This window comes from Tachypleus tridentatus, chromosome 2, assembly GCF_004210375.1.
Source record: "Tachypleus tridentatus isolate NWPU-2018 chromosome 2, ASM421037v1, whole genome shotgun sequence".
Lineage (NCBI taxonomy): Eukaryota > Metazoa > Arthropoda > Merostomata > Xiphosura > Limulidae > Tachypleus > Tachypleus tridentatus.
This window is the reverse complement of record NC_134826.1, coordinates 26,088,984-26,103,453: the sequence shown is the minus strand read 5'-3', so window position 1 is coordinate 26,103,453 and position 14,470 is coordinate 26,088,984. Positions and strand designations below refer to the sequence as shown.

General features: G+C 35.6%; 1 protein-coding gene across 1 annotated transcript in view; it reads right to left on the bottom strand.

Annotated features, from left to right (window-relative positions):
- The window catches only part of LOC143235341 (zwei Ig domain protein zig-8-like), a 162,516-nt gene that overhangs the window by 31,132 nt on the left and 116,914 nt on the right, over window positions 1-14,470 (bottom strand). Inside the window, exon 3 of the mRNA XM_076473418.1 lies at window positions 12,977-13,187. Within this exon, the coding sequence (XP_076329533.1) occupies window positions 12,977-13,187 (211 nt within the window). The remainder of the gene's footprint in view (window positions 1-12,976; window positions 13,188-14,470) is intronic.

Below are 14,470 nucleotides of genomic sequence, written 5' to 3'. Positions count from 1 at the left end.
GTCCCTAATTTTGAACTGATAAACAAAAGGGAAGGCAGCTAGTCAACCATTAAGCCAGACTCAGTTCACTTCAGAGAATCCGTATTAATTACAACTTGTCATGAGAAGTGAAAGGCACTTGTTATTTTCGAGGAACTAAAACTTGAGAACCGCAAAGGGAGAGTTACTTCATCAATATGAAAGTCATTTTCGGTACTTGGTCAGCTATTTCATGTCAACACTGATAATGGTAATCCAGAACATTAAATATGTATGTTCGTTTTCTAAAGCAAAGGAGAAACAGTCAGTTTTTTGGTGGTTAACTCATATTATGGATGGTTTGTGAAGAAATTATACAAGATAGGTTACTTTTTTGTTAGGTCTGATTTGTGATTTGTGTGAGTGTATGAAGTTGAGAATGAATTCGAGTACCTATAGCATACTTTAGTTGAAGCACTGTTATCCGGGTATTTCAATGGAAATTTCAGAAATAGAAGGAAATGAAAGGCATTTGTCCTCTTCAAATGGTCCTCTTTTCTACACTAAAAACCGAAAATACTTTCATTGTATCAGTAACGTGATTATACCGTTACAATAAATTAGTCATTATTGAGTGGACTAGCTGGTAATTTATTCGTGAGTTTTACTACTTTTAGAAAAACGTGTAATTTTAGTAAAAAAAGAAAACATTTGTGACCGACGTACAATACAAGACTAAATATATCAAAACTTATACATCAGTTTATATTCCACTACAATATAAACCCTGGTGGAAATTCTTACTTTGTTCTGCTAAATAATACTGTGAAATTGAGAAAGTACTTTGTCGTAGGGTCCGGCATGGCCGGGTGGTTAAGGCGCTCGACTCGTAATCTGAGAGTCACCCGTTTCAATCCCAGTCACACCAAACATGCTCGCCTTTTCAGCCGTGGGGGTGTTATATAGTTACAGTAAATCCCACTGTTCGTTGGTAAAAGAGTAGCCCAAGAGTTGGCGTTGGACAGTGATGATTAGCTGCCTTCCCTCTCGTCTTACACTGCTAAATCAGTGACGGCTACCGCAGATAGCCCTCGAGTAGCTATGCGCGAAATAAAAAAACAAACTCTGTCGTAGACGGAGTGTCGAGTAGACGACTATATGAATATTTACGTCCTTCACTAGACGGAGTGTCGAGTAGACGACTATATGAATATTTACGTCCTTCACTAGACGGAGTGTCGAGTAGACGACTATATGAATATTTACGTCTTTTACTAATTACTTTTCCTTCATTGAAACTACAATTTTTTTAAAGAAAATATATATTTTCCGCTGAATTATTCCTTGTGTTTTACAAGAGACTAGGTCGAAACGTTGTTCTCTGCTCACGAATAAATGTGTTAATACCCATACCAGCCGTTCTAATATACATAGTTTACTCTATGTATCTACTTTGACACCCACAAATGGAAGATCACTTTCACATCGTTCTTCGTAAGTGACATTCACTGTCGTTTTATTAAATAATGAAGCAACATCCGAGCAGCTATCCCTTCCATGTCGCCACACACCTAAAGATATCATCTGCGTATCGCAGGTAGAATTCCAATTTTCTTCTGTGTATGTTTACTTTCAAAAACTTTCCATTCGAAAATGGACATTTAGAGATCACTTAGTACAGGAGAAATAAAATATACTTTAGCGAAGCCTCTGTTTTATTTATAAAACTGAACATCATTGGTAAAATAACAAAATTATTTCGCCTCAAACTGGCTCAGCGGTATGTCTACGGACTTACAACGCTAGAAAATGGGTTTCGATACCCGTGGTGGGCAGAGCACAGAAAGCCCATTGTGTAGCTTTGTGCTTAATTCAAAACATCAACAACAATATTATTCACACAACATTCTATTATATTAATTAGATGGCATGTATCATTAGAGATGAGGTTGGCTTGTTCTAATTTAGGCCCGGCATGGCCAAGCGCGTTAAGGCGTGCGATTCATAATCTGAGGGTCGGGGGTTCGCATCTCCGTCGCGCCAAACATGCTCGCCCTTTCAGCCGTGGGGGCGTTATAATGTGACGGTTAATCTCACTATTCGTTGGTAAAAGAGTAGCCCAGGAGTTGGCTTGGTGGGTGGTGATGACTAGCTGCCTTCCTTCTAGTCTTACACTGCTAAATTAGGGACGGCTAGCGTAGATAGCCCTCGAGTAACTTTGTGCGAAATTCAAAATACAATAAACAAAACAATGTTCCAATTTAATTCAAGTCAGAATAAATCTTGTGCAACTGGTACTGAAATAATGAAAAATTTTATGTTAAAACACTAAAATATTTTCTAGATTCTACTGAGAGCTTTATCTTCCAGCTAAGAATCTACGAAAAGTTTGTAGCGGTAAACTTCTGATAAATCCTGTCTGTAAATTATAGGAATGGAATAAAAAACCTCGTCTAACAACATTCCTTTGATCCATTAACCATAAATTTCCACACGTTTCTCTGATATACAAACCTTGAGTGATTAGTTTTCTGCTATGACTGAAGAAGACAGACAAGTATATTGACGAAAGGTATACTGTGTTCTCTACAATATATATATAAATGTGCATACAAATCGTTTGTTTTTTTTACAATCTGTTACTTTATCAAAATGCTGGTCCACTCAGTAAAACTACGTGTATGAACATGATCACATCAGTGATCGAAACGTCGTTCCTATTATAAAAATAAACTTTCTTTACTGAATAAGTCGTAACTTGTAATAAAATAATACTTAATCAATAAGTGAACTAAAAACGAAACAGTCAGTTTTACTTTTTTATTTGGATTATGTGTAACTTGTATGAACATCCAACTTTGTTAGGTTAACGATAAGGTAACGAACTTTAAAAGTGACTATTGCTGTCTTTCAGTTTTAAAAACCTCTTCTGCTCAATTCATTTTTATCAGCCACTCAACAATGATGAATCTTACGTGCCTGAAAACAGCTTTACTTGGTGCCCTTTTAGTTCGTTACTAGAGTCCAACATAGTCAGGAATCTGACTAGCATTGTAGTATGTGCTTTCTTACATTGCAGCCCTGTAGACTGAGCATTTAAAATTACTTGAAAAAGTGCATACTTGGTATCAGAGAGAGGATTCAGCTGTAATTCTACGGACTTACAACGCTAAAGTCAGAGGTTAGATTCCCCTCAGTGGACTCAGCAGAAAGTCCTCTCTGGCTTTGCTAAAATTAAAACACACACACATCAGAGTGAAGGGACTGTTCACAATCCTTTTTTGTGTAATATTTATATTATCTCTGAATTAATATCCTAGAAAGTTTGAATTATTGCCTGATTTAGCTATGTATTTAACCTTACTGTTAGCTGAACTTCTAGCCTAACAAATTTTCTGTAGGTTTGGAGTTTTTCTATATAAGGTCAGGGATATTTGTTTCCTGAGATCATGATTTTATTTTTATTTTAACCTGTCGTGGTAATAAGAAGGATAAAAACATACTTTACTTTCAACTCATTGTTCTTACATCAGCGTATTCTGAAGCACCCAGTGTCCCCTCTTTGTTCTTACATCAACGTATTCTGAAGCACGCAGTGTCCCCTCTTTGTTCTTACATCAACGTATTCTGAAGTACCCAGTGTCCCCTCTTTGTTCTTACATCAGCGTATTCTGAAACACCCAGTGTCCCCTCTTTGTTCTTACATCAACGTATTCTGAAGCACGCAGTGTCCCCTCTTTGTTCTTACATCAACGTAATCTGAAGCACCCAGTGTCCCCTCTTTGTTCTTACATCAACGTATTCTGAAGCACGCAGTGTCCCCTCTTTGTTCTTACATCAACGTATTCTGAAGCACGCAGTGTCCCCTAGAAATAGCCACAGAGGAGCCATGAGTTGGCTCGGAGGCTGCCTGAAACAGAGACTAGCCAGAAACATCTGACCTGAGAAACTTAGCAACAGCTGTGCCTTTAACCAGTGCATGCGTGTATGAAGTACATACATTTGACATGGTCCCATTGATGCTTGGAATAGCTGATCAAGACCAAGCAAAAGCTCCCTATAGGTAAGGTATTTGTTTATCTGTCACATATTATGTAAACAAAAACATGATTTAACATCTATAAAAAAAAGACAAAACTCCAAAGACAAAGGACATTTTTCCTGAAATTCAATTTCTTAAGAGAAAAAAAAGTCAAAACAGTCCTTCATCCTCTGTCTATACACTTGAGAGGTAGCACCAGATCCAGGCTGCCAAATACCAGATATTTAAACATTGTGTTAACAAAACTGAATCGGATCTGAGACATCCAGCAAGAAATATCTAGACTTTGAAGTAATGTACAGAAATAGAAATAGGACTTTCATAGATTACAGTCATGTGAAAGAGGTACGTGAGGAATTTCAAGAGTCTTCCATCACCACCACCCCTCCGTTAGAAGTATAGTTTTCCTTTGGTTTGTGTTATCAATTGTACAGTCCAGGTGGTTAGGACGATCGACTCGCAGTATGAGGGTTGCGTGTTCGAATCATCGTCACACCAAACACACTCGCCCTTTCAGCCGTAAAAGCGTTATAACGTAACAATTAAATCCACTATTCATCAGTAAAAGAGTAGCCCAAGAGTTTGCAGCGGGTAGTGATGACCAGCTGCCTTCCCTCTAATCTTACACTGGTAAATTATGGACGACTATGGTAGATAACCCTTGTGTACCTTTGCTCGAAATTGAAAACAAGACACTTAATTATAAAGTGGTATAAATTATACAGTTTTTAATTATCTTACTGTATGTTATAGTTTGTTTTATTTTATTTTATTAAAACATATATGTAAAACTTTATCCAATTTGTGTTTTGAGTTTCGTTGAAGTTATATATATATAAGTATGTATTTTTCTGTTTGATTATCATTTTGTTTAATGTTTATTACTCTGAGCTGAATCATATATTTCATTTAGTTTCGCTTTATGTTTTGACTTTATTTTTAAGCTATTTAATAAATATGTGTAATGTGGAATTTGACAGATGATTGCACCTCTCTTTACTTGTTTATCCATATAATTTTATTTGACTTCTTTAGTATCTACTTTTATTTATAAAAAAAACGGTTTCAGTATTCACTACATCTTTTAATTAATTGTACATGATCATGATTTTTCTTACTAGTTATGACTTTGAATGTAGTGTTACTTGTATAGTTCTGCAATGGTTTTCACTTTAAATTGTGTTTATTTTTGCACTTTCTAGTTTACTTTTTTTAATTTTTCAGTATTTTGAGTTCTAGTCTTTACGGCCAAGCATAGCCAGGTGAGTAAGGAACTCGAATTGTAATCTTAGGTTCGAGGGTTCGAATCCCCGTCACACCAAACATTTCGCCCTTTCAGCCGTGGGGGCGTTATAATGTGACTGTCAATCTCACTATTTGTTGATGAAAGAGCAGCTCAAGAGTTGGCAATGGGTGGTGATGACTAGCTGCCTTCCCTTTAGTCTTACAATGCAAAAATAGGGATTGCTAGCGCAGATAGCTTTCGAGTAGCATTACGCTAATTTCAAAACAAACCAAATCTATTCTTCAATCAGTTTCTACTCATAACGGCAAAAATGTTCTGTAAATAATTTAGTAACTTTTTTATTCACATCTCACAAGTATTTTGGCTAGCTAGATTTGACTACTAACGTCTGGTTTTTAGGATACAAGAGAAAAAATGCCATAAGACATGGCCTATAGAATGTATCAGATAAGAAACTTACATGGTCCACTTTTGTATCGCTCTGTAGTCTACGTTTGATTTGCTTTATTCAGATGAATATTTCAGAGTTTTTATGCTGTTTTCTTAGTCAGTTGATGTTCTGTTAAAAGGCTATGAAATGCGGTAAACTTGCTTTAATTCTCGCTGTAGACTTCATTAACATACTACAATGACAATTTAATGACTCTACTTGCCTGACTATATGCTTTCCTCTAATAACCTTATCAGCGTAAATGAAGAATGTTTAAAGTGACTCATATGTAAGTGTGAGTTGGGAGTTGACGTCCTCTTAAATAAGTACGATGGAAACAGTTGCAATAAATAAGATTGAAGGTACAATCTCGAACCTTGGTTCAGACTTAACGACTTAGCACACCATCATTCATGATTTGGTCTTCATCATGTAGGTGTGTCTCTCCAATTCCAATTGTCAGAAATGTGTTAAATGTGTCAGTAATAGTTGCATAACACTTTGTGTTTGTATGTACATAAACATATTGTTATTGTTGTTGGTATAATTGCTTGTACGTTTAATCCGTAAACACGATCGTTTTATTTTCTTGCAAATCAAACATGGATCAGCTGTTTATTCTTGATCTGTGTGTCACATTAGCAACAAATACAATTCTGAACAACTGGAGTTAACACTCAGTTTTAAAGGAAGAAATTTTTGTAACACTTAGATAATTAAGACATTGGTTTCCTGTTATAGAGAAAAAATCTGGTAAGTCGTAAGTTTCAGTTACTGTCGGAGGGTATTGAAGGTACTCAATTAACCTAAGTTAATATTATGTTGAGTGTTGAATAACTGGAGTTAACGTTTAATTTTGCGGTAAATATTCCTTGTATTACGTAGGTTTTAGGAACATAAATAGCCCAGTATGATGAATTTTCGTATTGAACTTCAGTTAATTCAGGTAAGAAGTAGGGGTTCTAGTTACCTCGAGTTAATACAGTTTATTACCTGAAGGATAGTATTTAAGAATTAGGTTAGGGTTAAGTATTCCCCTGTACCACATGGGTATTAAACTCATTACCTCTGCAATGAAGTGATTACATCTGCTAAACCTCTTCCAATTTGGATGAAAATTAGTGGTTTACTTCTTTTTGTTAAGTTATAGCAGTTAATGATAAGGACGATGAAGTTTATGATTTAAATTTAGGGTTAATATTCCTTGTATGTCTTAGATATTAAAACAGTAGTCTGGCGTAAAATTTGAAGTGTGTTGAATTTAACTGCTTTTTTGATAGAAATTATGAGTTCATTTTGGTCCGAGTTAAATAATTTTGTATTAGTTTATCAAAGGTTGTTAACGTGTAATTTGACGGTATTTCATGTGCCACTTACTATTAAAGATATTCATTGTCTTCTATTAGACTTGTTGTGTAGCGACTTTCATTTCATTATAATGATATTCAAGGTATTTGGATCCGATAATAATGCATGATCCCAATTTAACACAATTTAAGACTTACACTGTGGCAACATATCCTCTATGCCACTTAGATATCAAAGGCTTTAATATTACGGTAGAAGAGGTTGAAACGCTTTGAGTTTTAGCTTATTTGAATGGTAATTTAAGGCCCAAACACTATACTGTGTAGCTTTGATTCAGCGTTTCGCATCTAATTACCGCTTCCCCCACTCGAACAATAAATCGTGCTGCACATTTTGAGACAATAGTTGCATTTTCAGAAGGAGAAGAATAGCCATAATGTTGGCGGTCAGTGGTGTTGACTAGTTGCCTTCTTGCTAGTTTGTTCCCCAGTAGCACAGCGGTATGTCTCCGGACTTATAGCGCTAACATCCGGGTTTCGATAACCGTGGTGGGTAGAACACAAACAGACCCATTGTGTGACTTTGTGCTTCATTTAAAAAAAGCAAATTATCTAGTCTATAACTTCTAACCTAAGATAGGTTTCATGTATCTTCGTGTAAAATAAAAAACAAAAGAGGAACAAGGAAACTATAACTGTATTTCCTCAACAAAAGAAGTGCGTGTTTAAATTTCTTGAAGATATTTGTTGTGCCAATCAACTATTAAAGACCTTAACGGTCTGCTGTAAAATGTTGGTTTGTGTGGATTTCACTTTCATTCTATAATTACTAAAATTTCATGGTATCATGAGTTATAAGTATTATATGATAGCAGTAAGGCATTCAAGTTTGGAGTAAACGTTCCTTCTCATACTTAAGTTTAAAACATATCAGTAGCTTGGCACAAAAGTTAATGCGTGTTGAAGTTAGTTCGTTTGAGGTGATAAATGCATGCTATTGTAGCACAAATATAGTTTGTGTTTCTTGGACGTTAACTTATTAATAAGCTAGTATAATATACTCTTCAAAAAAAGAAACGTAAAAGGGATATTTTTGTTATTTTAAAGAGAAATATATGTAATAACGTTACAAGCTCAGAGTATGTGATGTTACACGTGTTAAGGCACTGATTGTCAGACCAAAATAACAATAAAAGTTGTGCACTTTGAAACGGAGGAAAACATCGGATTTTTCGCCAAAACGCATTCGTGTCCAATAAATTTGTTTGAGAGATCTGCATGTTCTGCAACTGCAACATGTGCAAAATCCCGATAAAAGTGACGGGTTTTCGGTTTCCATAGCTCAGTGTTAAGCCACCGACACGCAATACAGTTACGCCAAGACTGACTGAAGCACAACGCAACAACGCCATTGGTCGATTGGAAGCAGGCGAATCGCGATCAGATGTTGCCAGAGCTGTGAATGTCCACCCAAGCCCAATCAAAAGGCTATGGCATCGTCACCAACAACATGGATCAACTTGTGACCGCCCACGATCTGGCAGACCTCGTGTAACCACGCCCGCACAAGATCGCTACATCCGGTTACGTCACCTTCGGGATAGGACCACCACTGCGACGTCTACTGCCTCAACCATACCAGGGGTGCGTAGGATTTCCGATCAGACCATACGCAACCGTCGACGAGATTCTTAGGCCCCATGTGCAACCCATCATGGTGAACGTCAACGACGTTTTTCAACATGACAACGCCCGTCCTCACACAGCCCGACTCACCACTGTCTTCTTGAGACACCACAACATCAACGTTCTTCCCTGGCCCTCCAGATCACCAGATATAAACCCCATCGAACATCGTTGGGACGAGTTGGACCGACGTCTGCGACGGCGACAACCTCAACCACAAACTCTACCTCAGCTTGCAGCAGCTTTGCAGGCTGAGTGGACAGCCATTCCACAGGATGTGATTTGTCATCTCATTGCTTCCATGGGCAGGAGATGTCAAGCAGTTAGTGATGCTCACAGGGGCATACTCGTTATTGACGTTGAGTGACGTTAAACTTCAACTAGTGAGCGTGGACTTCGCCTTTGCAGACTTTGGTTGTTCAGCAGTGAATGTGCAAAGTTTCACACATGTCATACAGAACTACCTGGAATAAACTTGTTAACAATATGTCTCAAATTTTGCCTTTTGCGTTTCTTTTTTTGAAGAGTATACTTTAGTTACATGTAAGCTACCGAAAGCTTTGCGACAGTCTATAAACATTTATCGAATTTATAAAACTGGGCATGACCATCTGATTAGCTTCTTGCTTATGGTGTATATATTGATACACGTTAAATATTATTTAATTAATTTGGAATATTGAAGTAATCTCAGTTAAATTTCAGTTTCATTTCAGCTGCAAAGACTTCAGCTCCCAATATAATTAAGTAACTACTATTTATTTTCCCTTTTAATTTATAAAATATTAAATGACTTTTTTTTTTTTTAAATCAAACAAAGTATTTACATAACTGCTTTCATTATGGTATAATTAAATAGATAATTAAAACATAAATCATAGCTAATAAAAACTGGTGTTACTAGTATTTTTTAACCTATGCTAATTTAGTCAACACTGCATTTGTTTGTTTGAATTTCGCGCAAAGCTACACGAGGGTTACCTGCGCTAATTGTCCCTAATTTAGTGGTCTAGGACGAGAGAGAAGGCAGCTAGTCATCACCACCACCCCTAAATCTTAGGCTACTCTTTTATCAACGAATAGTGGAATTGACCGTTACATTATAATGCTCCCACGCCTGAAAGGGCGAGCATGTTTGGTGTGAGAAGGATTCAAACGCACGATTCTCCAATCACGAGCTGAGTACTATAACCATCTGTCTATGCCGGGTCGTTAACACCGGCATATTTTATTTACATGTTAAACTCAATTATCACGAAGATAAATGTAAGATGGTTTTCGTAAAATGTACAAGTAATTACACACTAAAATAGCACAGGCCTGTGAATTAAACTTCATAATTTTTTTTTTCGGTTTTGATAACGGATTTCTTTATAAATCAGCTACTTAGAATTTGAAAATAATATTGATATTTTTCATTACGTAAAGATTTTTCTTTTAGAAACCACGGAGGAAAACCCTTACTTAGATTAAATTATAATTTCATTTACGTTGTTATCAAAATAACAAGCAAACTGAAGAAAATGGAAGAATATTGATCTCAAATTAATATGTAACCTCATTCTTCCTTTCTCTTTGTGAAACCTACGTCTTTTATTCTCAAAATTTCATGCTGGGATCTTTCTTTTATGTATTGCATATTTCTGATGCATCTCGTTTCAATGACCAGTAGTATTCTCCCATCATTTTGATTTTCCACCTTCCGTAACACTTCCTTTCTATTTCCTGATGTCTTGATGACATAGTTCCACTTGGTATTCATTGATGGCACCGATATTTTCAGAAAAATATTCAATGTGTGAGTGTAAGAAATGAATTTTCAAGATAATGTTACAGTCCAACTCTTTGAATTTATCGAGCATGTTATTCACAATATTTGGGTTCTTGTTCTTTTCTAAAAATATGTCAATGACATCTTTAAATGCCATCCACACTTCTCTTTAAACTTTTCTCATTTTCCTTTTGAAATATTTATCTGTAGTAAATGTCCTAATCTGAGGCCTAACAAAAATCCTGCCTTTAAGTATCTGTTTCACAAGATCTGAGAATTTTCGGCATAGATGCTTGAAGCAGTCGCCAACTTTTGTTTAAGACCTTTAAGACTGCTTCACCACGACCAGTTTTATGTGAAGTGAAGGTGATGAGATTTTCTTGTGTCAATCAAACTTTCACGTTCAATGTTTTCAGATCCTGGAATCAGACGATCTCTTCGTGGCCATTGATTTTTTATCTAGTTCTGAATTCATGCTCTAATGTCCCATTCACACACAAAAAAAAAACATGGAAGCTTTGTAGAACCGGTATGTTAACTCGCAACATACAGAGGAATTTTAAATCTCCACAAAGCAGCCAACTATGTTCCTTGCATTTGACCTTATTAAGAAGACGTTCGAAATTTTAATAAATTTCATTCAAGTGAACTGAATGGGCAATTGTAACAAACGGATATATTTTACCATTGTGAAGGTGAAGAACTTTTAAATTCCTTTTGGAGAAATCAATGAGCAATCGCCTTCCACTTGGTTCATAGACTGCAGCTCCAAGCACTGGTATTAATTAAGCAATACTGTTGTAATAGATAAATAATTCTTCTTACGAAAACTGTGGTGCAAACTATTTCTCATGATTTCTGTACCACTAAAATGATGTCTTTGGAAAGTAGTTGTTGTTTATCAAATGATTCAAAACAACCCCTATCATTATTTTCTCTGACATTAGATTTAGAATCAGATTAAATTCTATGAAGAGTCTTCGGTGGAGAACTCGTGGCTTGTCTTAGTCCCCAAGTGTTATTCAAAAATATGTGTAATAAGCTTTTCTGACGAATTCTGTGACGTTTTCCCTTACCTTCTTTACACCCAATTCATCACAAATATGACAGAATAGGCTTAGGTCATTTACCACACCTCTCGTTGCCATAGAGATAATAAGTAACACTGAAAACAATAAAAATAGTGTTAAAGTGCACAAATATAAAATTAATATCCAGAAACGACACGCCATGCGGCCCGTTAACCGCTAATATACAAGAGATGTGTTTTTCAGGGTTTCTAGAATTATAGATAAAACTTTTACTTCGTGATTGGTCCAGAGAAATCTATAACCATTAGCTGTCAGAATTGTAAGCACAACAAAATGTGATCTTATTTTGATGAAAATGTTTCACTTATGTAAACGTATGTATAAACATTTTCTGAAACATTTATAAGTGACAGATACAAATGGATATTTTCTAATTCAGGAATTACTGCAGAACATGTAAAAGTTTATCAGCAATAACACTGTTTCAGGTCTGAGTAATTAGAAATATATATATAATTAAAGAAGTTCATTTTGAAGAGCTATTCATAAGCTGGGAAGAATCTTATTAAAATTTAAAATCGAAGTAAACATTACGCGAAGCAAAATTAAAACACATGAAAAGTAGACAGAACAGATGGATAAATATAGACTCTCATGACGTCAGATATAACTTTCTAGAATATTACTGATTAAAAATAAATATTCAATTTCTTGTCTTCTGTAGTCTGTTGCATTTCATTACTCGATCTGCATGTTTCTAGATTCTTGCTTAAAATATTTTCTTGGTTAATAAATTTCATTACATTTTTTATTTTCAACGTCCTCTTATTTCGTAGCGTTATTTAACATAGCTTGAGAGTTTCCAGTTTAGATATTTCTCTATATCATACTTGATCTGCACATTTCTTTATTTATAATTCTTCCTTATTAAAGGGCTCGGCATGGCCAGGTGGTTAAGGTACTGAACTTGTAATCCGAGGATTGCGAGTTCAAATTTCCATCACATCAAACCTGCTCGCCCTTTCAGCCGTGGGAGCGTTGTTATGTGCAGTCAGTCCCACTATTCGTTGGTAAAAGAGTAGCCCAAGACTTGTCGGTGCGGTGGTGATGACTAGCTGCCTTCCCTCTAGTTTTACACTTGTAAATTAGGGACGACTAGCGCAGATAGCCCTCGTGTAGCTTCCAGCGAAATTCAAAAACAAACCTTTTTAAAATAGTTATTTTTAACGCAAAACTAAACGAATGTATTTGCGCCTTGTTCAATGCGGAGAATCGAGCACCGAATTTTAGTGTTGTGTTTCCACATACTTACTGCTTACCTAATAGAGAACCTTACAAATAAAGGATGTAATAAACAAAATCGTCTCTGTTATTTTGTGTTTATATTCATCTGTCATCTGTAGAAAAGACAAACATGATCATCTGTGAACAAATAAAGGTTGATAATAAATACATTTTGTATAATCTGTTGTTAAAATTAAACATCAAACGATGATATGACTTACCAACAACATTAAGTTGTACAAGAAATGTTATTTTCGGGTCGGAACTAACTTGGCACTCGTACACTCCAACATCTGTTGACTGTGGGTATTTGATTTGAAGAGGCCAGTCACTACTCCCCTCAACATGAGCTACACTGAATCTGTCATCATTAATGTAAGTCTCTGTCCCAACCGTTAGAAGATGGAGATCTTTTCTTCGAATCCATGATACCTGCGTCAAGACACATAGACATAAAATATAACTAAATTACTGGGGCAGGACTAAATAACTTAAAAGAGCAAATATTAGTGTACGATTTCAAAAGTCAATTTAAAAAAACACACACTCCAAATAGTTTTAATAATACTTAGAGATCTTTGAATGTTTTAATATTATGTTTTTATTTCGCTTAATGTCAGTTTTGAGAAACTGACTTAATAATTCTTAATTCAATTTGGAAAGCAGCTGAAAAAATTCCTGTCAAAACCGTTAGTCACAACAGTTAATCATTTTGAGGTTCAGATGAATGAATAATGTTTTTAGAATATGTCACAAAAGGCAGACATATTATATGTTATCACAGTTATAGAAAATGTGATTCCATATTTCTAGGAGTTGAAACAACAGAAATATGAAACTAAAATAGAATCTTCCATGCAGATTAACAGGAAACTCTAAAATATTTTTATTTTTATAATAAGAAAGGTATTCCTTCAATTATATTTGACTTTTCTGGTGCTTCTGTCAACCTGTCATCAGTGTTTGGCACCCATATTACTGCTCTTTACCGATCACAGTGATTGACTGTCAAGAAAGAAAGCAGTCAGCAGTGTTTGTCACCCATGGTGCTACTCTTAACAACTTAGAAGGATTGACTGTCATGATTTTACGAAACAAAAAGAGCTTGTTCAGTGACTTATTGCAGTAAGAACCCTAGATCTTTAGCCAGACAACTAGGAACACTAGCCCTTACGTCACGCGATCTGTATCTAGAGACTCAGTAATTAAACGTGTATCACTTGAAATGATGTATATAGGAATACATTTCAAGAAGACTACGTAACACCAACTGTTTCTTTCGCTGTAGTTTACTTCGACTTTTTGGTTTTGTCCCCTTATTGTTATTTGAATTAATAAGAGTTTTACGATTTAGATAGCTTAAGTATGGAACGAATGTAAAATTTATCGAAATGATATTTTATCGCACGTTCCTTTATATAACTATCTGCGAATCATATATTTTGAAGTTCAGCTGTTGTGAATTGACGATTGGTGTATTATTGCGTCATGATACTAGAAGCTTCTAAGTTTCCTCGTTGTTTTAATTGAGTATCATTGAATCATGATATCTCCTGAGAATTCTAGGCCTTGGTGAGGCTATAAATACGCGTCCACAATGTTGCTCGAGTACAACATAGTTAGATATTGGTATATATAAAAAAAAGAGGTTTAGACAGTAAGGTTGTGATTTTGGCCATAAAAAACATATAGAGGCAATTTCTGAAGTGACATTA